The 25,000-nt window shown below is 40.3% G+C and overlaps 3 protein-coding genes across 3 annotated transcripts; 2 read left to right on the plus strand and 1 right to left on the minus strand.

Annotated features, from left to right (window-relative positions):
• Positions 1-473: 473 nt before the first annotated feature.
• LOC121307665 (pleckstrin-2-like) lies at positions 474-3,540 on the plus strand. The gene is made up of 3 exons (XM_041239899.1): positions 474-972; positions 1,481-1,559; positions 2,287-3,540. The coding sequence occupies exons 1-3, from the start codon at positions 871-873 to the stop codon at positions 2,415-2,417; spliced, it is 312 nt and encodes a 103-aa protein (XP_041095833.1). The 5' UTR covers positions 474-870; the 3' UTR covers positions 2,418-3,540.
• Positions 3,541-5,719: 2,179 nt separating this feature from the next.
• si:ch211-10a23.2 (uncharacterized protein LOC567812 homolog) lies at positions 5,720-11,812 on the minus strand. The gene is made up of 4 exons (XM_041239732.1): positions 11,698-11,812; positions 10,474-10,562; positions 6,574-6,748; positions 5,720-6,123 (listed from the first exon to the last, which is right to left on the minus strand). The coding sequence occupies exons 1-4, from the start codon at positions 11,722-11,724 to the stop codon at positions 5,980-5,982; spliced, it is 435 nt and encodes a 144-aa protein (XP_041095666.1). The 5' UTR covers positions 11,725-11,812; the 3' UTR covers positions 5,720-5,979.
• A 3,945-nt stretch (positions 11,813-15,757) lies between these two features.
• Positions 15,758-24,662, plus strand: LOC121307633 (zinc finger FYVE domain-containing protein 26-like). The gene is made up of 9 exons (XM_041239852.1): positions 15,758-15,901; positions 16,666-16,932; positions 17,534-17,609; positions 18,190-18,273; positions 18,901-19,402; positions 21,569-21,699; positions 22,322-22,486; positions 23,520-23,608; positions 24,183-24,662. Exons 2-9 carry the CDS (start codon positions 16,742-16,744, stop codon positions 24,388-24,390), a joined length of 1,446 nt encoding a protein of 481 aa, XP_041095786.1. The 5' UTR covers positions 15,758-15,901; positions 16,666-16,741; the 3' UTR covers positions 24,391-24,662.
• The last annotated feature ends 338 nt before the right edge of the window (positions 24,663-25,000 follow it).

The following is a 25,000-nucleotide window of genomic DNA, read 5'->3' on the forward strand; positions in this document are numbered from 1 at the left end:
GTTTAGTTGGTAACCACAATTATTTTACACTTTTTGTAGTTAAGCTTTTGCATGTGTAGTAGACAGAAAACCTGAGGATGAGATTTTCATTGTGATGCATAATCAATTATGTATCAAAATTGCATTACTGAATTACAGTAATCCATCGCGTATCTGACTGCGGTAGGACCAGAGTAATATGTAAGAAATCGGATAAATGAATCCTGTTTTAAACACCATTATACACAGCTGTAACAATTACTATATTCACACAGTTATTGTTTTGAGATTCAACTTTCAATTCAATTGTTTAGAAAGATGCAGGGTATTAATGCTTGTGACAGAGTAGTGGTCGTGTGGGTGTGTGCTTTCGCTGCTGCGTGACAGGCAGGAGATCGAGACGGAGGCTAACAGGATTCATTTACATATCCACACACTGAACAGCTCACATGACGCTACCAGCAACGGCAGCACACGGAGCACATACAACACAGTGTACGGGAACTTTGGTGGGATCTGCAATCTCTGAACTAATCTTCTCTGTTCAATAATAAACTAACGTTGCTGAAGACCTTGATCATGGCGAATAAACAGTTAGGGCAGGTATGTGACGGGCGAGTACACAACGGATTACTGTATATCTAAAATACACAGTGATAATAATTCTAAACACAAACCATGGCCTGAAATAGATTTGGATACATGTAACAGTGATTAGCATGAACTGTTTTTTCTAAAGCCCATTTTGATTAATTGCATCAACCTTTCTCAACAGATTTTTAAATAACTCTATAAAACCACTATCTCACACATGTATATTTTATATATAACATAGCCAGAAAACAATTCTAACAGTACCTGAATTCTGTGTAACATCCAAATATTTTATTAATGCTGTTGTTACCCCAGGGACACAACAGAAAAAGCTGGAAGGTTCGGCTGTTCGTTCTGAGGGCAGAGCCTGGTTACCTGCATTACTATGATCCCTCCCGCGTGAGTACTGTACTCTCCAAACTTTATCCAGGGACTGCGTAGAGAAAGACTCAAAGCCACTGCAGCGGCAATACTAAAGGACAATAAGAGCACAATGGCATCTTGTGAACAGATTACGCCTGAGTGTTTTACAGGCATGGTTAACACAGTGGATAAATAGCCCATTGAAATAAACAAGAGGCTGAATGTTACCACTGTATAACCTGTGGTTCTTCTTGGGTTTCTGCAGGGTAGTTCACTGGTGTTAGAATGAGATTGCAGATGCTGTACCATGTTCCTGTAAGGGCTTGGAATAATTACTCTGTGGCTTTTCTAATTGGTGTTTACTTGCTCTAAAGCATTTAGAATTAAAGTAAAGATCAAGCTTATGAAAATGCAGGTGATAGAAAGTGTCTCTATAAGGGTGTCCACTGTTCAACATCAGTTTCAGTGTATAAAGGGAGCAGATGAGCTCTGATTCTCCTTTAAGAATAATAGTTAATCCAGTGCAACTCCTGTCATTCTTTAGGACGACCATCGACCAGTCGGAGGATTTCCACTGCGGGGCTGTCTCGTCTCGGCACTCGAAGACAACGGAGTTCACTCTGGTACGGCTCAGTGGCAGTTCAGTTTTATTATAGAGTTCATAGTGCTGCTGTAGCTGTACAGACAGCATATTTCCACCTCAATTGAAATCACTTTGAAGTCAATCTTGTTTGTTTCCATCAGCAGCAGAGAGACCTAGATCAGCCCGTTTTGAACTAAGACTCTGTCAGCCCCTGTTAAGATTGGGGGCTAGAACTGACGTAGTGTGTTAAGCCTCAAACTGCAGAAAAAAAACATGTAGACCTAATGTAAGGCAATTCCGTATTTATACTACCTGGGAAATAGTTGAGGTAGGTGAAAGAATTTGCAGATTGGACTGTAGACAACAGATCAAAACGACCACTAATAAATAGGTCGATATTTTAATAATTTAAACAACAGATCCACATTCATTGAGAAAGCATAGACCCCATAACAATTAAGCTAAGATCAGCTTTAACTTCCAAAAATGTAGTCATGGACCAAGAGACAATAACATTTGTGCACATTTAATCCAGTGATTTTTGCTTGGACAGTATGCAGTACATACTGTATTTACTGTAATACAAGCCTATGCTGTGCTGACTCTGTCCAGCATGCACTTTTAGCTGAAGCTTTTGGTGTTTTGAAGTTCATTGTATGACAGAGTGCACGCTGATCAAGGTTTCACCAGTGAATATCTATGTGGAGACCGTGGCAGTGATTCTATACAGCGGGCACTGGATGCTAATATGTTCGTCTGTCCCACAGGAGTGAAGGGGAAGCTGCAAGGCAATCTGTTCAAAATAATAACTCAGAACGACATCCACTACTACATCCAAGCCACCTCCAAGGAAGAGAGGCTGGAATGGATCAACACCCTCAAGCAGCTGACGTGTTAGCAGGACGAGAAGATGAGTGTGTAAGGAGCAGTATTGTGTGATGGTAAAAAGTAACTTGTTATGGATGTGAAATATCCCAGTAATCATAACTAGATTCACTTTGTGTCGTTTTCTGTTTCTGTCATCGCATTCTGGCCTTTACTTGCCTATATGTCTTGCTGGTGTTGTCTGATGTATTTCTTAAATCCATTGCAGGCTAGATGTTGAAGGGGGCAGGTTAATGGTTACACTGTGGTGTACCAAAGGCACTTGGAGATTAGACGTGCATTCATATAGGAGTGATGTGATAGTTAAGACTGAGAGCAGCCCTGTTGCTAGCCTCGCTTTCTTTAAGGAATACAGCCCAGTATCTCCAATAACTGCAGCTGGAATCAGGATTACTTCTTGGTATCTGCCCTGATTATTTCGCTATGCATTCTATGAGTGTATAATTAATGTGTAATGCTCACACTGAATGAGCAGCTGTAGAAAGTTTAATAACATATTTACACATATACAGAATATACTCATTTTATAGTCCATGTTTTGTTTTGTATTGTCTCTCTGTACACTGTCCTATGAACCAGTGGTTGTAGTTCATATTGTATCCACCGTCAAATGCTTTTAGTGTCGCTTCAATGGGGCCGAGCAGAAATAGTGACAATGAAAGCTGACTTCATAAGTTGATAAACCTGCTAAAACATATTTTACTGTGTGAAACTCCACGTACAGTACTGTTGTGATCACAATACTGTATTTATTATTCAATGTTCTAGCATGATGAACATTGTAACACCACACATGGCAGAACATTTCAATAAACACCTTTAACCTGCAACTACATGTGAGCTCTCCAGTTGTGGGCTTGCATTTCTCCAAGTCATAACAAGTGGCGTGGAAATCACTGATAGATACTGATATTATCAGGAGTGTGATTATAATCAAGTCATATGGAGCTGGTGCCTATTGACTCCTATTATATTATCATTCTTCTGTCAATATGTAGATAAGCAGAAAAGGACAATCATAACTGGATTCATTTTAAACAGGTTTGACTGTATATGTGGTCATTGTATATATTTTGTTGTAACAGATTTCTCTGTTTGTTTTGTATTACATTATATGCACCTTTCCACAAAAATAAAATATAATATCATCTGTAACCTTTTCTCATGTACTATTTAAAGACTATTTTTCAAGCGTTAACTCATGAGTTATTGAAAAAAATGTTTTGTCCAAAGTCTGATTTTATTAATACAATTAAAGTTCCATATTCCTGAAACTGTTCTGGACTTTTGGCAGTTTTCAATAACTAACATTAAAGAACAGTTTTACCAACATTAAACTTTATTTTATTTATAAAGCACATTCTTTAAACAACTCACGAACGCAAGCTTTGTGAGTGGAGCCCATTCTGCACTTCTAAAAAATGATTGTTTTTATGAGGAGTTGCCCATTCCTGTCTTATAACATTGAGCCTATAAATCACACTGCGCTAACTGAGCAGGACTGTAACTCAGCCATGCTTGTGGGATTTGTCATCCTGCCTCCAAGGTGCTTATTTTCCATTTGAACTGCAGCCGTTGAGCAACAGCCACACCCAGCAGCGTTACGTGTTTGAGTGAGTCTGCTGAAGATAACAGGAAAGAGTGTGCAGTCATGCAGCTGGGACTGGAAGCAAACGCAATGTGGTTAACCAGCTGCAGATCTCTTACGTGTGGCTAGTTCCTTGACTTTTATAATGTTTACAATCATGTTGGCTCTTATTGCAATTACTCAAGTATTGTAATATATATATAGACACACACACACACACACACAGCTCTGGAAAAAATTAAGAGACCACTGCAAAATGTTGGGTGACTTTATGCCACTCCTGGCACAAAAATTCAAGCAGCTCGGCTTTGTTTGATGGCTTGTGACCATCCATCTTCCTCTTGATCACATTCCAGAGGTTTTCAATGGGGTTCAGGTCTGGAGATTGGGCTGGCCATGACAGGGTCTTGATCTGGTGGTCCTCCATCCACACCTTGATTGACCTGGCTGTGTGGCATGGAGCATTGTCCTGCTGGGAAAACCAATCCTCAGAGTTGGGGAACATTGTCAGAGCAGAAGGAAGCAAGTTTTCTTCCAGGACAACCTTGTACTTGGCTTGACTCATGCCAAAGTTGCCCGATTCCAGCCTTGCTGAAGCACCCCCAGATCATCACTGATCCTCCACCACATTTCACAGTGGGTGCGAGACATTGTGGCTTGTAGGCCTCTTCAGGTCTCCGTCTAACCATGAGACGACCAGGTGTTGGGCAAATCTGAAAACTGGACTCATCTGGGGGTGCTTCAGCAAGGCAGGAATCGGGCAGATTTGTCTTTGTGAAGAACACATGAATCAAGCCAAGTAAAAGATTGTCCTGGAAGAAAACTTGCTTCCTTCTGCTCTGACAATGTTCCCCAACTCTGAGGATTGGTTTTCCCAGCAGGACAATGCTCCATGCCACACAGCCAGGTCAATCAAGGTGTGGAAGGAGGACCATCAGATCAAGACCCTGTCATGGCCAGCCCAATCTCCAGACCTGAACCCCATTGAAAACCTCTGGAATGTGATCAAGAGGAAGATGGGTGGTCACAAGCCATCAAACAAAGCCGAGCTGCTTGAATTTTTGTGCCAGGAGTGGCATAAAGTCACCCAACATCAATGTGAAAGACTGGTGGAGAGCATGTCAAGACGCATGAAAGCTGTGCTTGAAAATCAGGGTTATTCCACCAAATATTGATTTCTGAACTCTTCCTAAGTTAAAACATTAGTATTGTGTTGTTTAAAAATGAATCTGAACTTATTTTCTTTGCATTATTCGAGGTCGGACAACACTGCATCTTTTTTGTTATTTTGACCAGTTGTCATTTTCTGCAAATAAATGATCTAAATGACAATATTTTTATTTGGAATTTGGGAGAAATGTTGTCAGTAGTTTATAGAATAAAACAAAAATGTTCATTTTACCCAAACACATACCTATAAATAGTAAAACCAGAGAAACTGATCATTTTGGAGTGGTCTCTTAATTTTTTCAGAGCTGTATATATATTATTGGTAGGTTTGCAGTGTTACATATGTCTGAACAGAATAACTCACAGGCTAGATCAAAATCTAAAAAAAAAAGGTAGTGGTTAGGATGTGGACATGTAATTTAAAGTGACTAACTCTTTAAGAATCCAGCAGTTCATTACTGAATGGGGGTCATCTTTTGTTCTTCTGCCTTTTTTGACTAGGTATGTGAGTTGCAATAGTGACATTCAAATTGACAATCTCAGATTGGGGAGTAAAATGTGGGCACTCTAATTTATTTCTATACTACAAAATGGCACAATTACATATAAGGGACACACCTTTTCATAACATAGCACCTACAAAACAATTTGCATAAAATCCTTGCGGTATAAATTATAACAAAATATTTTATAAGATAAAAACTACAAAAAAATCCTGCAATTCAGAGTTTTCTATAAAAATAGTCCCCTAAGCAGTTTATGTGAGCTGCTGGGTTGAATCTCCTTCTGCTCTCTGGGTTTTCCTTCGTGCTGGTGTTCAGGCCACTTTGGTGAGCTGCATGTCTCCCCACACTTTGAGGGCAGTGAGAGAGGACAGCTCCTGGATACGATGAGCGAAGCCACACAGCGGCTGCCCATCCACCATGACCCGAAACTGCTGGTGTTCACACAGGATCTCCATCTGAGAAAAAGGGCAGCGTGAGCACTGGAGGGCAGCGTAGCTACCCTGAAATACTAAAGACTGGAGCACGTAGCTTTGCATTTTTGTGACATTTACAATCATTTTGATTGCTTTTTATTGCTATTACTCAAATACGTTTTTTTTGTTTGTTTGGCATCCAAGACTAGACCAGCCAAATTGTCTTTATAGAGTAAGAGCCAGCTGCAAAAGTGAAAAGCTAGTGGGTATTACTAGATGGAGCTGCTTTTACAGCCCCCGAAAGCCAAGCAAAGCCAAGCATTTAAAAAAACACAACACGTACTAACTGTTATTATTGTCTAATATGCAAATAGGATGGGTTGTCCTGACTGAATCCATTTATTTGGCAAAACAGGATCACAAGCAAAAGATCTGTCGGAGCTAATAAACAACACCCCTCCTTGCGCCTGTATCGCAGAGCGAGCCACGTACTTTAAAGGTTTCCCCAGCAGAGAAGGGGAAGTAGTGGATGTTCTTCTCCGCTGCGCCCCACTCCCCGCAGACCCTGGCGTTCCTCACAATGGAGCGATCCTGGAAACTCACGGACAACTGCAGCCCCACATCCGTCTCGGGATCCTTGGAGCTGCAGGCCAGGTTCACTGCCATGCTGTGGAGAAGGTGATCACAGAGTCAGTCCACTGCATATTCATAGCCTATTCCAAGTTTTTCACAGCCATCTAAGAGCATGGGCAGAATAACATGTGTTTATAGTCTATAGTACTTCAGGTCTTGTTTCAAGGCTGTTAGGCTCATATAAGGCCCTGTTTTGAAGCACAAAGGCAAAGAATTCTTGCTTTGATTATTTTCTTTGCTAGTTTTTTTTTTTTACACCTAAATTATTTTTTTATTTCTCTCCTGCATTTGCAGTTTCTTAAAACGAGACTCATATGGGCATATTGACAGACTAGTATCTCTCAACACTGCAGACCCCTTGGTTATCCAGGGATTACTCCTAGAAATTTTTATTTAGAGAACTGAAGGTTCAGTGGGAGTCCTCCGATCCCACGACCAAGCCAGCTTCCTTTTCTACACCCAGGAACTCAAGAGCAGATGTCAGCGAGCTACCCTTGCAGGTGATGGTCTGCGCTCACTAGGCGCCTGGCCAGTAGGGTCCGCTGTAGCGCGATGAGGAGAAACAGCCCATTCTGGTTTTGCCTCCCTAACCCAGGGACTCCCCAGCGAAGATCAGCGATTTTAGACAGCCAGGATGTGAACCTGCGCTCCCCTGACTGCACAGCACACACCCATGCTTCTACCAGGCGAGTCACTCGGGGACCCCTATTTCAATCTTTTCTAAACATGTTTTTTCCATCCATTGTCAGTAGCCCTTAAAAAGTGAATGGTGAAATGAATGCATTGGCAACAACAGAATAAACATAACATACCTGCATTTGAAAACCATGTTAAACTGCAAAAATGCTGTGCCAATTTACCATGGTAGACCTGTAAATGGGTATACTCTTACAGAACATTTTTATTTTAATGTCACTTTAAAGGCAGCGTGTAAATGTTTGAGGGACTTCACATCAACTAGTTCTGAGAGTCACATTCAAAATGTTTCTGAATGCAAAGGTCACAAGAAAATAAAGTGAGTCACGACCATGGAGTGAAATGGGATAATGAACTACGGTGTAATTACATAGGGGTGGTGGATCAGTCAGCATTACCCAACAGGCTTTTGTGCCAACTGCAGAATCCTGCGTACAGCGAACTACAGGGGTTTCATTATGTTTCAAATGTGCTCAGGGCATCTAGATTACTGCCTGCCATTATTTTCAGTTAATATATACATTTGACCCTGAGGTCTATATAATTTATCTGATTGCAGAGCTAAATACTGCTGTTGTGTCAATTGATCTATCTGTACCAATTGTTTTATATTGGTACAGACAGATATACTCCAAAGAGAATTTCCATGTTATATTTTCATGAACTTGACTCACATTAGGGGTTACTTTCTGTTTAATTTTCTAAAAGATTAAACTGTAGGATTTTACTTTAACTACTTGGTAATGTTTGTAAGCAATCAGAAAAGCCATCATAATAAACTCTTAAAGCAGTTTTGACAAAGATGCCACCTACTGAGTCTATGAAGAACAGTCAAGGCATGTAGCTCAATGAAATGAATGCTTTATTAAGCAGCAAACCCCCAGCCTTACAATCAGACCAGAACCTCTGGGGAAGGCTCTGCCCCTTGAAAGCAATGTTGCTAACAGGAAACAGCAACACACGGAGAGAGCGAGAGAAGGCTTCACAAGACAGCGGGCTGAGGAAGCTCAGCTTGCTGCACAGACACATGCTAGTCAAGGTGACTCCCACACACTTGCACAAACAGCCACCAAACTCGCACACGGACCCTAGATAAACAGGGTCACAAACAGCAAATACGATCCAACTATTTACAAGAAACCACCTTAATAACAAAACTGTCCCACAGGCCCACAGTCCTCTGAGGAACTATTTACAGAAGTCCTCGTCTGCCGGGTCAGCCTCAGTTTGCTGCACCGTCTCCCTTCCCGGACAGTCCAGCAGACGGCACTGCAGCAAGGGCGCTCTCTGACTCGCTGCACTATTAAGTGACAAAACGTTAGTTTACCTATCATAAACCTGGTTCCCTGAAAGAGAAGATAGCCACCAAAACATGGTTATGGGACACAATAACGATGTTTTGGTGGCCATCTTCGAACTGAAAAGGAACTTTAAACACTGTTATTTTAAGGACTGTTCTTAAACTTGATTGACTGAATCAAAATGGGATTTAAAAAATCAACGTTCTTAAAACATTGGTGACAAATAAGGGGCCGTGTTCCCAAAGTTTCGAGTCAGGAGGTATTTAAAAAGGCTGGTTTGACATGAGCGCTGTTTGGCATTCATGAAACTATTCTAGTCTTCTGCTGGCTTATTAAACAGCAGCCTACAAAAGTATAACTCCTGAGTTAAAGCTGTATGACAAGAAAAGGGTGATAATATTGCCAGTTCGAATAAGAGGTGACCCCTATACAAGTTTGCCATGGTGAATCTGCACAGTCATTTTACAGTTCTAATGCTTTTCCCATAGCTCTACGATGCATTTCCCATAGTTTGCCATGTTTTGAAATATGCTTTCCTCTCTGTTCTTTACAAAGCTTGCCTATGCTTTATTACACTTTGCTGTGGGTTTACTGTGGGAAACTTTGATTTCTCACAGTACAGCATTGAGTTTGAATGCTTTAGTTTTATTCCTTTCATTGGCAGCAGCTTGAGATTCCTTATCTCTGAGCATCACGTCTCAGATACCAGAAACAAGACTGGCAGAGCTGTTCACAGCAGAATCCTTCACTTCTATATTTGCATTATTTATTTTACATGAAGAACACACAAAACTGTTTACTTGACAGAAAGTGTTTTCTGATAAAGATCTTGTGTTTTTTGGCTGCAGCAGCAGGTTTGATTTCATCTTTTCCCACATTTCAAAAACTGTGCTTATTTGTATTCCAGACCAGACGAAAGGTTTTAAATAGTTTTGTGCTAAGGGACTTTTTAAAGTCGGTTCTGTGGCGCATGGCTTTCATCCAGGCAATGATTCAACTTTCAACACTGTAGACCTGTATAGAGGTCTAGAGAAGATATAGCAGCAGGCAAACCAGTGAACTAGTCAATAAACTCATTTTTAAAAATCCCTGTTTAAAGCCTTCTTTCTTGTAGGAGTATCTTTGTCTCAATCTACAGCATAACGCAGCATCACACCCTTCTGTTGCATCCCCAAGCTCAGGGTGTCTGTGCTGTGTGCTCTAAGTGGGTATCAGGTGAACTTCAGTCCTAAGGGTGATTAAAACACACTCTGCAAAAATGAACACCACTGTTATGTATTGTGTCTTCCCATTACCCAGTACCTGAGACATTGTTTAAAAGCTGCAGTGTAACCTATAATTATGTTCAATTTTGCATGAAATATTTTCTTAAGGCATTCTATTGGGCTCACCACATTGAATATTCAGATTGTTTATACTGAACAAAATGTTATGCACTGTTAAAGCTTGGCAGGAATTAAGATAACATTACAATAAACAATATTTTAAAGCAAGCTTTTGGTTGACTGAAATGGCGCCACAAGGATCCTCAAGTGTCCACTGGTGCAGTGGCCTGAAACCTCCTGAAACCGACGGAGTGTCTGTGTTCCCAGGGCTCAGTTAATCAGCCCTGTAACCCTGTCTCCGTGTTCCCAGGGCGTCAGTTCATCAGCCCTGTAACCCTGTCTCCGTGTTCCCAGGGCGTCAGTTCATCAGCCCTGTAACCCTGTCTCCGTGTTCCCAGGGCGTCAGTTCATCAGCCCTGTAACCCTGTATAACTGACCTCTTTGGCTGTGGGTTTACTCTCCCCATTACAGTGAGCTTCATAGACGGCTTCAGACCACCTCGGATTTCACCAACATAGAGGCCATCCTGCAGAAAGACAAACAAAAATTCTAAATTCTCACAACTGCCTCACAATTCTGACATAAAATCTACTGGCAGCAGTATTTTGGGGGTTTCCCGTTATCATACTCTACTACCAGTAAGAACCCCCCGAAAAGACTGCTGCCAGTAGTTTATCATCAGGGCTATAGAGACATACTTATATTATTGACTTAGAGTTTAGAGAAAGTGAAATGGGTGGTTATACTGAGAATTTGTTTTGGGCAGCAAGGAATCAGCTGCCTTAGTGCCAGTAAAAATCTTACTGACTGGTAGTAACATCTGCCATTTATTTCCAACATTGTGTCTGCAAACTTTGATGCACACTGCTTCACAAACAGCAGCTGAAGGGCCCGTACTGACGCGCTTACATTCAACAGATCTTAATTACCTTTATGTGGCTCTCGTGCACTTCAGCACATTATTACAGAAAATCGTATGCTGGCAACGCCGCCTATTATTTCAATATTTATTTGTTTATTGTTGCTATTCTATTTTGGGGAAACATGCCGTTATGTTGTTTTGTAGATAACAAAACCAAACCCAGTGGTTGGCGTTAAAAAGCTCCACGTTAAAAATACAATTTAAACATTACTGCCGCCTGCTTTGTGGCTGTAATTTGATCATCAATGCATCTTGACTATAAAACTGAATTTTCCTGGAACTAACAAGTTTTACACACACACACACACACACACACACACACACACACACACACACACACACACACACACACACACACAGCACGCACATACGCACTCAGTTCATAAATAATGTTAAATTATTAAATTATGATTATAAATAATTTATCATTATTATAAATAATATTTAAATTATTTTTCTAAAAATGAAAATGCAAACAGTGTGCAGCTGAGATACCTCGTATTCTAGGCTATATAAACGCTTAATGTAAATTCCAAAATTATTATGTGTGTTATACAGCAATTCAAACATGCACGATATATTATTTTTGTATGGTCCTTTGTACAAAGGAGATATTCTGTACTGCATGTATAATATACCAGTATATATTTGTAATATATGATATAGGCTATATTTTGTATTGTCGGATCAGTTACCGGTAAATAACAGAAACAGGTGAAACCATTTTAAAAATACGTACCGTTGTAAACTTGTCATTTTCTGCCATCTCTCTAAACGGCGATTTAAGTGTCAGCGTTTGTCCCAGAAGTTCAGTGACAATGAAAATGAAGACGCCTGCTTTATCTTCATTAAACAGCAGCCGGGAGTAGCAGATAAGGACTGCAAACCCCGCCTCTGTCACTCATTGCTGTGTAGCCATAGAAACATCAAACACGGCGGTGGGCGTGGAGGGCGGCTGACAGCAGCAGCGTAAGTACAGTTTGAACCATGGGGTCTCCTACAGGCGGTTCCACAGACACCTCATTTCAGAGCAGAAACCCGTGCGAAATGAAAGTCAGGTTAACTGCCAATTGCAATAAGTACCGGTGATACAAATATAAAATGCATTGCCCTAGTGGTATATTTGCTTTGCATTTGAAATACATATTTTAAAAAAAACTTCACTAACGTTTTTTGATAGCTCCCTAAAATGTTCCAAACAATGCCCTCGGCAGAATGTAATCCTTATGTGTGCTGTGGCTGCAACTAATACATTCATCTGTGTTTTTTTTTTTACTCCCCCCAGATAAAGAGTTTAATGTTGCCATATTCGTGCTGTGGTGTCTGTAGCTATGTTTCCATCGACAAGCCGAACACATTTCTAGCGAACTTGCAAAATTTCGCACAAAAATATATGCGAATCGTACCGTACAAAAACAGGTTAACATTAAAAACAGAATTCTAGCGAACAAACAGCGCTACGTAATGACGTCACGAGCTGAAAAAATGGTTATCGCACACATTTTCTTGATCCATCATTTGCATGCATTTTTTGTATTCACTCGCTAGACTGGCGTATAAACTCTCACGTATACTCACGCGAATAACTACCACGCTGAGCTTTCTGGTGATATAACGTGTTGCTTTAAAGAAAATGGACCGATAAGGAATATCTATTAATACATCCTCCACATTGAAAATAATTACCATTGTGCAACTTTTCATATTTTTTTTAAGCTGTACTGTTTGCAATTTAAGTAATAATAATAATAATAATAATAATAATAATAATAATAATAATAATAATAATAAGCAGACACAATGGCAATCCAGTAACAGATACCCTGTGGAGTTCAATCCTGCTTGGGGAAATTAATATTTTGTTTTTCAACGGTTAGGGCAGGTGGAATTAAAATCTGCATTGGGCTGAGATCATGCCAAGACATATTATCAAGAATATTAAACATGTCTGCATCAGAAAATATGTTTCTAACAGAAGCGAAAGAAAACACGAGGGTCAGGTGTATGTCGGAATTTGTAAACGTCAACCAAAAAGACGCACAGAATGAGCTCTGTCTAGCCTACAGGCAAAAGCTGTTACAATTTACAACAGATAGCGTCTTTAAAGAAAAGGCCTCAACTATTTATTCAAATTCCTCTGCCTTCCAAAGACTGCACTGTAGTGCGTAAACTATTGCCAGAAACAATGAAAAGTGTGCCGAATGCCTTTTCAGCTAAACCCTGAAATCAGCGGTAGCTCTACCCTGTGTGTGCAGAATGTGTGCTGAAAGCACTGAACAAAGCGACACGAGTCAACTTATTATTTACCATCGTTTTATACATAACAGATGATGATCCAGTACAGAAAATTGTACGGTATAAATCAGACAGTGCGTCATTCACAGCATTATGACTTATGTTTATTTTATATTGGGCTATAATTACGGTGACCACACGTCCCGGTTTAGCCGGGTTTGAACCGTTTTTTCATCAACTGTCCTAGTGTCCTAACATTTTGCTCAAAATCTTTAAAACGTCCCGGTTTTCAGCTACTTCAGGTAGCGCGACACACTCTAAATACCTTTTGTCAAAATAACGTGAACACACGCTTTTAGTTTATGGTACCTGCAGTGAAAATAAAATAAAATAAAAAAAAAAGGTACTCGAGAACATTTTTTTTATAAAGTGATTAACACAATCATGCATGCTTATTCCCCAGTGCGCTATGCGTTTTCATATATTCAGTATGAATCTATAATTGTGTGTAATACAGTAATGTTGTAGCTCTTCAGTTCTGGTGGGATTTAGCACAGACACAGCAGCAAGAGGCTGCAAGCATCTGAATCCACCTGGTTAAACCACATCAACAAGGTCAATAAATAAAGCCTGACACAGTGAGTAAAAAAAGAAACATAACAAAAAGTAAATGTATTTGTAATGATTTAGTGTATTATTAAAATAGCCTGTATTTAAATTTACTTAAATAGTTTTATCAGTTATTTGACACTATGTCCCGGTTTTGAGCTTTGAAAATCTGGTCACCATAGCTATAATGAAATGAACATGACTGTGCCAACCCCTGCATATGACGTGTGTTATGTAAGATGAATTACCGCAATTATATCGTTTTCCAGCAACCTACAGAATTAACCAATGTTGCATCATAAAGTCCAATATAACCTGTTGAATATAATGTTACGTTAACATTCTGAATTACATACTGCTTTGCAGTTTTTTCATATAGGTTAACAAAAAAACCCACAAATGTGACATTTCGAAATCTAACATGAAATACTGTACTGTTATTATGACTTTTGAGTTATACTGTTGTAGTTTATTTGATTAAATGGTGTTATCTAAATTATGCAGGTTTTTTTGTTTTTTAATTATGTCTCAGTCCTAAAATGATGTGCAAAACTGTTGGTTATAGCTGCAGATTTGATTGACAGATGATATGATGTGCCATTAAGTTTTAATTGCGTGCTCAGTCCCGGTATGACTGAAAAAAAAAACCTATGCGCTAGCTCATAGAATTCACTCGGAAAGTATTTCCATTGCATTTGTGCGCATCATTTGTCGTACAGGATACATTTTTTCCACCCTATATGTAGGCTGCTTGTGCTAAGCTTATGCTAAGGGGATTGCAGCAGAATGCAGGAGCTGCTATTCAGTTTTAGTTGTCTGCTAGATAGACATATGTGTCAGTCAAAGTATCTATATAGAAGTAAACACCAGCGCCATCTAGTGATACAAGCTTATCATGGCACATTTGAATGGGAGTTGCTTATGCAGTTTTTCCATGATTTCTTCATTGTTATACTCTGCATTTACCACAGTTCCCCATGCTTTACCATACCTCTGTGCTACATGCTTTACCATGCTTTCACTGTGCTTTATCACACTTTGCTATGCTTTAAAGAGGCAGTGTGGTCCAGTGGTTGAAGTCCGGGGCTTATCACCGGTTCAGATCCCTGCCACTGACTGACTACACCCTGAGCAAGTCACCTGTGCTCCGTCCTGCGGTTGAGGTATTAAATCAATGTCCTACTGTAAGTGACTCTACATATGCAGTTCACAGCCTACGTAAAGCGCTTTGTGATGATGGTCAACTGTGAAAGGCACTATATAAAAATAAAGAAATTCTATTTATATTATTACTGTGCTTTATCACACTTTGCTATGCTTTTACAGTACTGTGGGGCACTTTTACAAGTTACTTACTCTCCAAGTCCAGTTAAAGCACCTGTTACGTTTACAAAACTAGATCTGAATAGCTAATTAATCCAATGCAATGTCTTTCGTGCAAACTTAAGTTGTGTGTTTCACATTCTGACATGGAGTTGATAATTCAACACTGGAAAAAAAAAAATAATAATAATTGAAAATCTTTACAAATCTGAACAGGTTGGTACGAGTCTTTCCAGTCACTAAATATAGCAAAAACCTTATATAAATATGTCAAAATAAAGCCGTTCGCATAAAAACACAATCGTTGTGAAGATCCATTTAACAATGATCAGAGCTACATAATGTTATGCATAACAGTTATGTTTTCAAGACAAACAAATTACAAATCAGAAAGTAACGTACCAACGCCTTGTACTACTACTTGTAACGAAATGGTCTTTGTTGTCTGCGTAATATACTGTTTTTTTTTTTTTGGGGGGGGGGGGGGGGGGGGGGGGTTGTAGTTTTTTTTAAACATACTGTTTAAAATGAAGTTCTGTTTAAAGCGCTTCACTGAAGTGAACGTCACGCACGTGACCTTTGACCGATTTTCGTAAACAGCTGATGTAATCACGTGATTGTGTCTCCATCACTGCTGCCTGTGTGAATCAACAAGGAAGAGGGGTAAGACACAGAGTTTATGTCAAAGAGCAATCACGGTGCTTAAAAAAAAAAAAAAAAGAAATTCTGGAGAAAACATTGCAACAGATGTGGATATTGTCCCACCGCAGGCTATAGTAAGTGCCGTAAAGATAATAGGCTGTGCATATGTTTTTTGTATGTATGGATGTATTTTATATTGTATATTTTGACTGGTCAATATTACTATCTTTACTAGCGAAATCTGTAACACTGACCAAAGACTGTACTTTTTTTTTTCCCCGAACGTCTCCCAGGGTTTAAAGGCGTTTTAAATTTGCTTTCACATTATCTACACCTTTGGTTTCGTCACAGCAAACTACAGCAGTTAATTTAAATATATTTATAGCCTACTACGACTAGTAGTCTGCTTGGAGTACCTTATTTACAGTTTGAAATATTTTAAAATGCTGATAAAAAAAAAAGTTTTTATGCACATAACGAAATATTAGATTTTAGTGCTTCATGTAAAATTCGAGGAAAAGGGAAATAATTTTTTTGCCATCCCTCCGCTACAGCGTGTTGTTCAGCTGATATCCATAACAACACCTGCTGCTGCTTGTGGAAGGCACATGTCGTTTAATTGATCACGTGCCTGCTGATAAAATGTATCTTTTAGAGAACGTAAACGAACTGTACAGCCAACCAGGTCTGGTGTGTGATGAGGTAGACAGCACAGAACAGTAAACTGGTGGAAGAATTAGTAGAATGACACCCAGGAGTAATAATTGAATATGAATTTGATGGCTTAAGATTGTGCATTTGTCGGTGTAGACACAACACTTAACCCCACTCAACAATATTTGTATGCTGTATGCTGGGTTTGCACATTATTCAGTCACTCTCCCCCAATTCTTTACAGGACATGCACATGAAGGAAAACTTGGGTATTTTAAAGCTGTGGTGAGTCCTGCATCTTTCTTGAGACCTCCACAGAGATGCACCCGTTTGGCAGAGAGGAGGCGAGCTCGCTGGAGAAGCTGTTTGTGTTCTTCACACAGTGCTTGCAGCGGGGGGAGTGGGCTCTTGCCCAGGCATGCGTGCCCCAGCTCTGGGAGTGGCACGGAGGGGGCACGGGGCAGGTGCAGGAGATCCTGCAGGCTATCGTAGCCTGCCCGTACCAGCTGAGGTGGGTGTGCTTGACTCTTTAAACATCTTAGGACTTGCACGAGAAACACTTGGCAGCTCTTCTTAGAGTTGAACCCTTATAGAAGTTTCCCATTGTACAGTAAAGGGATATCAAAGTGTAATAAAGCACCTGAAAGCACGATAAAGAATAGGTAGGCTTTGTAAAGCCCAGAGAGGTTAAGCAAACAAACTGTGTATTTACTGTGGTAATGTTTTATAAGGACAGTCAGCATGGAATATTAGACAGGTAATAGCTGACAATAATCAAGGAATTGAGATGTATTATTCAAATGCAAGAACCAGAAATAAATATGTATATAACTCTTCAAATACAACCGATTATGCATGTGCATATTATTATTATTTTTAGTAATAATTTTAGTAGTATATGCATTGAGAAGACTTTATTATTCAAAAGCAAGAAGTCTGAAACATCCATGTGCCAGTAACAGAATACACATGAGGCATGACGCTACAAATGGGGTATCTTGGATGAATGTTTAATTGAGGTTCTCAAAATAAAGGCCAAGGCGATCAATAATCGATGAATTGTCTAGCTGTTATATATATTTGATTAATGTACATGGTTATCTGCTTTACAGATGGGACACAGTTGGTAGCCCTCATCGCCTTGCTTGGCTGTGGCTTCAGGTTCTAGAGAAGTGGTCTCAAGAGCAGGTATACACACCTTTTATTAATAGAACTTTCTCAAATCTTACAAAACCTCCATCACTCTACTGTACATTGCATCATAGCCCTCATCTACTGGGGCAGAGTGTTGCAGGGGGGCAGGTTAATAGTTACACTCAGCTGTACTTGGAGAGAAGATATGTTTGAGAGCACTACAGATGCCATGGGTGCAGTTAAAAGTAACAAAGCAGCAAATGGTACACAGATTAAGTCTGAACAACATCAAGCATACAGATGAGATAGCTGTGATGTACCCATACCAAGTTGCCCTTTAAGTCATTTCCAAGCCCCTAAATGAAATTCGTTTTTTTGAGAATGAGGCCCAATATTTCCAGCTCATAGTAAAGTAACACTGAGGGGAAGGGCCATGCACATACATTGGGGTCTGTTTTACCAGACCGTTAGTACATCCACCCTGAAATGTAGCAATAACTAGATCAGCTTAGATCATTCAAACAGGGCCCTGTATCTTTTAGTCATGAGGTTTTCCTGTAGTTTTGATAAATAAATTGCTTTGAAACCTTGGGATTTTGTTTTAAATAATGTTATTTCTTTCCACTGACTGTAGATCCCTGTATTTGTCAAGAGTCAACTGGAGTTCATGTTACTTCTGGAGGAGCTGCAAACTGAAGCTTCAGAAAATGTGCTCAAGGTATTTCTTCCATTAATTAATGTTCATTAATGTAATACCTTCTTCTACATTAACACTCTGCAATTTTTGCAAATTTCTGTGATCTTGACATTTGTAAGCTGTATTGGAGCCTGTGTGTGTCCGTGTCCAATGTATTGGGACAAGCAACAGACATGCTAGAGTGGCCTGAATCACAGAAACCAGCAGCACTAGATGAAACGCACCTTTTTCCACGCAACAGCAGGTCACTGATTTTTGATGAAGATGAACAAGAATGACTGTACTGTACAATATATGTTATTATACTTCAATACATTATGTTATTTTTTCTTTCAGTTTTTTGACAAGAATCATCATCCATGTCAAATTCCTTACAGGAACTGCGTTTGTAAAAAATGAGAACAAAGTGCATGTATTTGAAATGGTATCAAGTGGAATTAAATGTATTTATGCCGCTGTTAAAGAATTAAACTGAATTAATATTTCACTTTGATATCTTAGGGCAAGTGCAAAATCTTCAAATATTTGAGATGAATAAAAACTAACAAGATACTGTTGAGCACAATAACTCTCAAAAAAATGTGTCTTCAAAATAAGGCCTTGTTTGTTATTTTCGAATTTGCACTCTATTATACATCTTTCTTCCAGGAGTTCTATCAAGCCTTCTTACACAGCCACAGCCCAAACATTACTAAAGAAAAGAAAAGGGAACGGCAGAGCGCGCAGCTCAGTGCAGAGGCAGTGTCGTGCTTGTGGGACGTGTTGTCAGAGAAGCCCAGACTGGCCCAGGCGCTGACGGGGTACCTGCTGGCACACGACTGCGACAGCGACTCTCTGCACAAGCTGTTCATTGACTTCCTGCAGGAGGCAGTGTGTGGGCTGCGGAGCGGCGCTGGCGACCGTGCAGTAGAGCAGGTGTACTCTGGGCTGTTGATCCTGCACTGTAACCCCGAGCGGCCGGCCAGAGAGCTGAGGCAGCTGTGTGAGGCGCTCTTCGAGTCCAGCTGGGGTGAGACGGCCCCGCTCAGTGAAGAGAGGGTGCTGAGCTGCCTGCTGCGGCCACACGCTCACGCTCTGATCAGCCTGTACAGCAGCGTCGCCATGGAAAGGACAAAGGAAAAGCTGTTGGAAGGCAAGACACACGAGCAAGGTAACTCTTGATGTTTGTAAGCTGCCCAGAGCTGCGCTGTCCTCCGACGCTGTAGCTCTGAGATGGCTGCATGGTGAGTCTGCAGTGTGAAAAGAAGTGGTTGGCTGACGGCACAAGCTTCGGAGGACAGCGTGTGCTCCTCTTCGCCGCTCCTGAGTCAGCGTGGGGGTGGTAGCGGTGAGCTGAGCCTAAAAAAAATAATTGGATGTGCCAAATTGGGAGAAAATAATAAAAAATAATTGCCGATTTACTTAAAAAAAAAGAGGTTACAAGCATAGAATTTTCATGGAATTTATTGGTATTATGCGACAGGTTTTTAAAGTTAGGTGTTTATTTAGCTTTGTGTGTCCTAATTCATTGTTGGCCACAGAGGGAGAGAACAGTTGTCATTAATTAATTTGATAATTTGATATTTTGTATTGACACATCATAGGTGTGTAGATCACCTGGGGAATGCATTTCTCAACTTGTACTCTGCAGTGTTCAGCAGGAGAATTTCTAGCACGAGCACTGGGGTGTATCCAGATTAGAATCTGTTCTCCATCAATGCTGGTTTCCTGTTCCCATGCAGCACTTATTGAGATTTATGCTTACAAATGTATTGCTGCGATACAGACAGCACAGGAGATACCGCAAAGATAAAGTATTGCTTTTATTGGAAATGTTCTGTGGTGTTTTAATGCTGCACTTCAATGAGTGGAACAAACTCATCTTAAAAAAAAAAAGGGAAGTTTATTTGATTTCATTTCTGCCTGAAACAATCAAGTCACAGACTGGAGTCACATTTTGTTTTTTCATCAGCCTGACATTTCAGTGTATTTTAGTTTGTTTTAACTGTTTCTTCCAGGCCAGTGAATAAACTAGTTCTGTAAATAAGAATGCAAAATAATCTCCAGAGAGGGATATAGTCTCACTTTAGGGTTTAAATGTCTAAAGAACTAGCTGTTAATTGTGAAGAAATTCTGTAGCACAGATGTATGTTTTTTTTTTTTTTTTCTCCCACTAACTTTGTCAGAGTGGAGCTTTAAGGAGAAATTATTTGATTTAATTTCCCCTTAAATATTTGAAATGCTACCTGGAAAGACATTTCCTTACGTAACATTTCAATTTTAGTTGGATTTGAACTCTTGTCTCAAGGCTAGTACTGTAGTAGCTCCCTAACAACCACCTTGCCTGGGACAGGCTGCTTTGACAGGAGATTTAGAGGATGCTGGTGTACCTGCGTATGTCGCACTTTAGAGGTTTGCATATCTATCCAATTATCCAACTGTGACAAAACCTTCCAAGGACCTTCTTTTTTTTTTTTATTCAAAATGTAGTAGTCGCCTATTAGTTTTTTTGTTATTTTCTCCCCAATTTAGTAGTGTCCAATTTATTTTGTTTAGCTCAGCTCACCCCTGCGCTGACTCAGGAGGGGCAAAGACGAACACACGCTGAACTCTGAAGCGTGTGCCGTTAGCCGCCCGCTTTTTTACACACTGCAGACTCACTGTGAGCCACCCAGAGCTTCATCATCAGAGGACAACGCAGCTTGCAAGCAAGCCCGCAGGGGCCCAGCAGGACTACAGGGGTCACTGGTGCACGGTGAGCCAAGACACCCTGGCTGACCTAACCTTCCCTCCCCCTGGGCAGCGCTTGGCCAATTGTGTGCCGCCCCCTGGGAGCTCCCATCCTTGGACGGCAAAGGAACAGCCTGGACTCGAACCGGCAACGTCCAGACTATAGGGCTTATCCTGCACTCGCCGCGAGTGCTTTTACTGGATGTGGGACTCAGGAGCCCCCTCAAGGACCTTCTTTAATACAAGTTAAACGAATGTGTCATGATCTTGGGGTACAGTGTATGGAGGCTTTCTTTCTGTATATTATGTCATTTTAGGGCAAATATCTAGATAACCTCTTGACAATTGTAGTGAAGCTAAAATCTTGAGGATATGTGGTGAATGTTCTTCTGACAAGCTGGTAATCAGTTAAATACCTAGAGAGCTTGTTGGATAACATCTACAATAAGTCTGTTCAGTTCAGAGCATATTTTGCAGGGAATGTCTAACGGTAGGTTGTAGCTTTTTGTGTAGCAATCCAACATCAGCCCAACGCAGTGGTGTTAAGTCCATCAGCAGTAAGTGTCTCCTGCTGTGTGCTGAATTAACACATCCCTATTCGTTTCAGTGTCTGCAGAGCTGTCTGAAGCAGAGAAAGTGTTTCTGGCTTTATTTTCTCACTGTGATCGAACCTCAGCCTGGAAAACGATTTACTTTGACTGCCTGAGCAGCGGCAAGCACTTCCTGGAGCAGGTCCTGGTACGTTTCGGAGACCGCAGTGTAAAGTCCCATCGGTTAACCCTTCATACACTCTTGCATGTTTATCTTCCATGTTTCCCACTGCCAGCTTGCATCAGTGACATCACTTTGAATTCAGAGCTCCCCACAGCAACGGCAATGTTTAATTCATAAAAGAAAATCTAATTAATTAAATCTGTCATCAAAAGCTGATGCTTATTTCGGTGTAAAAAATAAACATAGTCTGTTTCCTGAAAACAACATTTGGCAATATAGTGTTAGAAAGAACTCAGATTACTTTTATTTGTCAAAAACATGGATATCACACATACAGAATTGATATCTCCATTTAGTTTATTCCTGGTTTTTACATAAATCTAGAGTACCACTTGGTCAATTGTGATGACACCTTATTGAGAGTATCATTATCTTATGACTTGTTTCAATTAAAAGCTGGTACTTTACTAGCCGTTAATAAAAAAAATAATAAAAAAATCATATGTTTGGGCAAATTGACAAAAATAACCACCTTCAAAATGACCTGCAATATAGTTCTGATTACCAACCTTGCACAGGAGTAAAACAGAATCGATATTCGTTCTCTCTCTTTCTCTCTCTTGCTTTTGCTCGCTCTCTCTCTCAGGTTACAGCCCTGAGTTTGATGAAAAGGGAAGATGTTTCCAGTCTACACAGTCTCCTGAATCAGGAGTTTAGGCCTCTTTCCAGGCTGCTGCTATTGCTGGGTTGGACTCACTGCCAGAGTTTGGAATCGGCAAAGACCTTCCTGCGCACTCTCCACGAGAACAGGGTAGGTACTGCAGCCACTGCTCCACTGCAAAACCAGAATAACAAGCCTTGTGGAAAAGGAGGACACTGCCACAGACTCTGTCTTCAAGTACTTGTAGCTTACAAAATAATGCCAGTAAATATATCTAATATGTATTACCATCACGTTTTCTATATTACAGAGGCACACATTGTGTTTTGTTAGCATTTATAAACAGTAAGATTGCAGAACGTATCTTGCACTTTTTCTCATGCTGTACATCCCGTTGAAGGAACGTCTTCGGCTGATGTGAGTTGCTTCTGGGAGTTTGAGTGCTTGTAGGGAAAACAAATCTGAACATATTGTTTTTATTTAGAAAATGAAAAAAAAAAATGTCTTTTTTTTTCATTTGAAATTCCATAATGTGTGTGTTTTTCATACAGTAATATTTGATACCAATTAAAGTATAGCAATATATAGTAGGTAAGATTCACTGGAATTATTTTGTAGCACTGTGTACTTTAAAGATTAACTTGGTTCGGATCTGGAAGGTCACAGAGATTGTATTCTTGTTCTCGTTGTTTAGATTCATATATAAATCCTGGTGCTTTAGAGCAACCGAAGTTTAAAGCACCCCTGTGGCCACAAAATGTCTCTTAAGGATCCTTCCCTCTGAGTTCAGCTGGTACACCAGAGTGCTTCCATTAACTAGTCCCCCTGCAACACTCTCGGAGCATGTCAGAAATGAAAACGTATTATTTGAGGTGTTTCTTGCTGCTCGTGTTGATGTTGCTGATACAGTGTTGCAGGGGACAGGTTAATGGTTACTCAGTGTACCAGCTGAACAGAAAGGAGACTCGTTTGACAGCCCTTTTACTAATACATGATACATCTACGCCTGTCATGGGATAATAAACAGAAACAACAATGCTTTTTGCAAATTCCAGGAGTATAAAGTATTCAGCAGTAAGTGTAATTTTGTAGTTCCAGTGACTGGTAATAATAGTGAGGTTTCACTTTAGATAAGGTTTTTGCATCACCAGCATTGCCATTCACCTTTCATAATTTCCCCTAGGAGCTACACTGTGATTTTGTATTGAAAGAATTTGGGGATGGCCTCTCCACGCAGGTTAAAATACTTGAATGGTGCTCCGAAAACAACAGGTAACGCCTCTTCCAATATACTGTGTGCTGTTTACTATATATTACACAATCTCAGCAAAGATTTTAAATTGGCATGAGCTTTCTTTGCTTCATCCCTGTAACGGGCTGAGCGTAGCCTTAATCACACAAACATCATGCTGCATACTTCAGAAGTTTCAGACATTTTTAAAAGCATGGACTCGATTCTCCAAGCTGTTTACTCCAAATTGTCATTCGAAATAAATAAATACTTCATCCAAGTTCCTAAATTCAATGCCTTTGTTGTTTATTTCTGGTTAGGTAGCTTTGGGTGCATCTCCTTTCTGAAAGCTAATGGTGAATTTGAGTAAATGGGTTTGAGAATTTAGCACCATGTGTCATTACCTAACACAGGTACCCAATATAGTTCACCGTTGGTATCTGAGAAAATATACTTTTTCATTATCAGAACATGCCGCATGACATGTATCTACGTTTGTGCAGCATTTTTAAAGGCTTCATTCAGCTTATTTCTTTAAAGGGAGTAGAAAAACATTACCTTTCCCCACGTCTACACTGGGACTCATTTAGCTGTTTCTTCTTTTGTGGTGTTTAGGAACAGCATTCCCAGTCCAGATCTGCTAAGGCACTTGCACAGTGTGGACTGCCACTCGGCTCTGTATACCCTGCACTCACTCACCACCCTGCCTGCACTGGACGAGGAGAGGGTGCTCCAACTGCTGCAGGGGCTGCCAGCTACACACAGCAACGGTCAGCAGATTCACAGAAACACTTTCAAATGGGGGGCTTGGTCAAGGGTGTAACCCCACAGTAGCCTGATGTGTACCCCTTTGTCTCAGAACCATATTCAGTCCTGTCAATGTCAGTATCTAAAACAAGAACCTCCTACACATAGTGTACACAAACCTATCAGTCACATAGCAGTCACCTAATGGAAATTACCATCATTATTTGTTCCCTATATAAGACGCACACATTGTGGTAAGCTTGAACTTACTGATCACTCCTTGATATTTCAGTGCTGCATTTCCTCCCTGATCCCCTGTTCTACTTCTAGAGGTCACAGGAAGGAACATGAGAGACCTCACAATCACATTGGAGAAGCAGTCGCTGGTTACTGAGGAGGCAGGTTTCTGTGGGCCGTTTGCAAGATCTCAAACTCCCAGAAGCCTCGCTCTTTGGCTCTGGTTCTCAGTAACCTGCGTTCCTGTGGTCCTTCATGTGACCTCGTCAAGCAGAGGGAGCGCAGCATTTAAATACCTGGAAGGAGGGATCAACTGGCAAATTTAGTTCATTAGTAGCTTCGGAAACAAATTCAGAACAATTTTACGATAACGTGTTTGTCTTTTAATATAAATAAATATTAGGTACAATTTACTAAAAAAAATATTTTGTTGCTGTGTACTTAAATAA

The sequence above is a fragment of the Polyodon spathula genome, chromosome 57 (genome assembly GCF_017654505.1).
Source record: "Polyodon spathula isolate WHYD16114869_AA chromosome 57, ASM1765450v1, whole genome shotgun sequence".
Classification (NCBI taxonomy): domain Eukaryota; kingdom Metazoa; phylum Chordata; class Actinopteri; order Acipenseriformes; family Polyodontidae; genus Polyodon; species Polyodon spathula.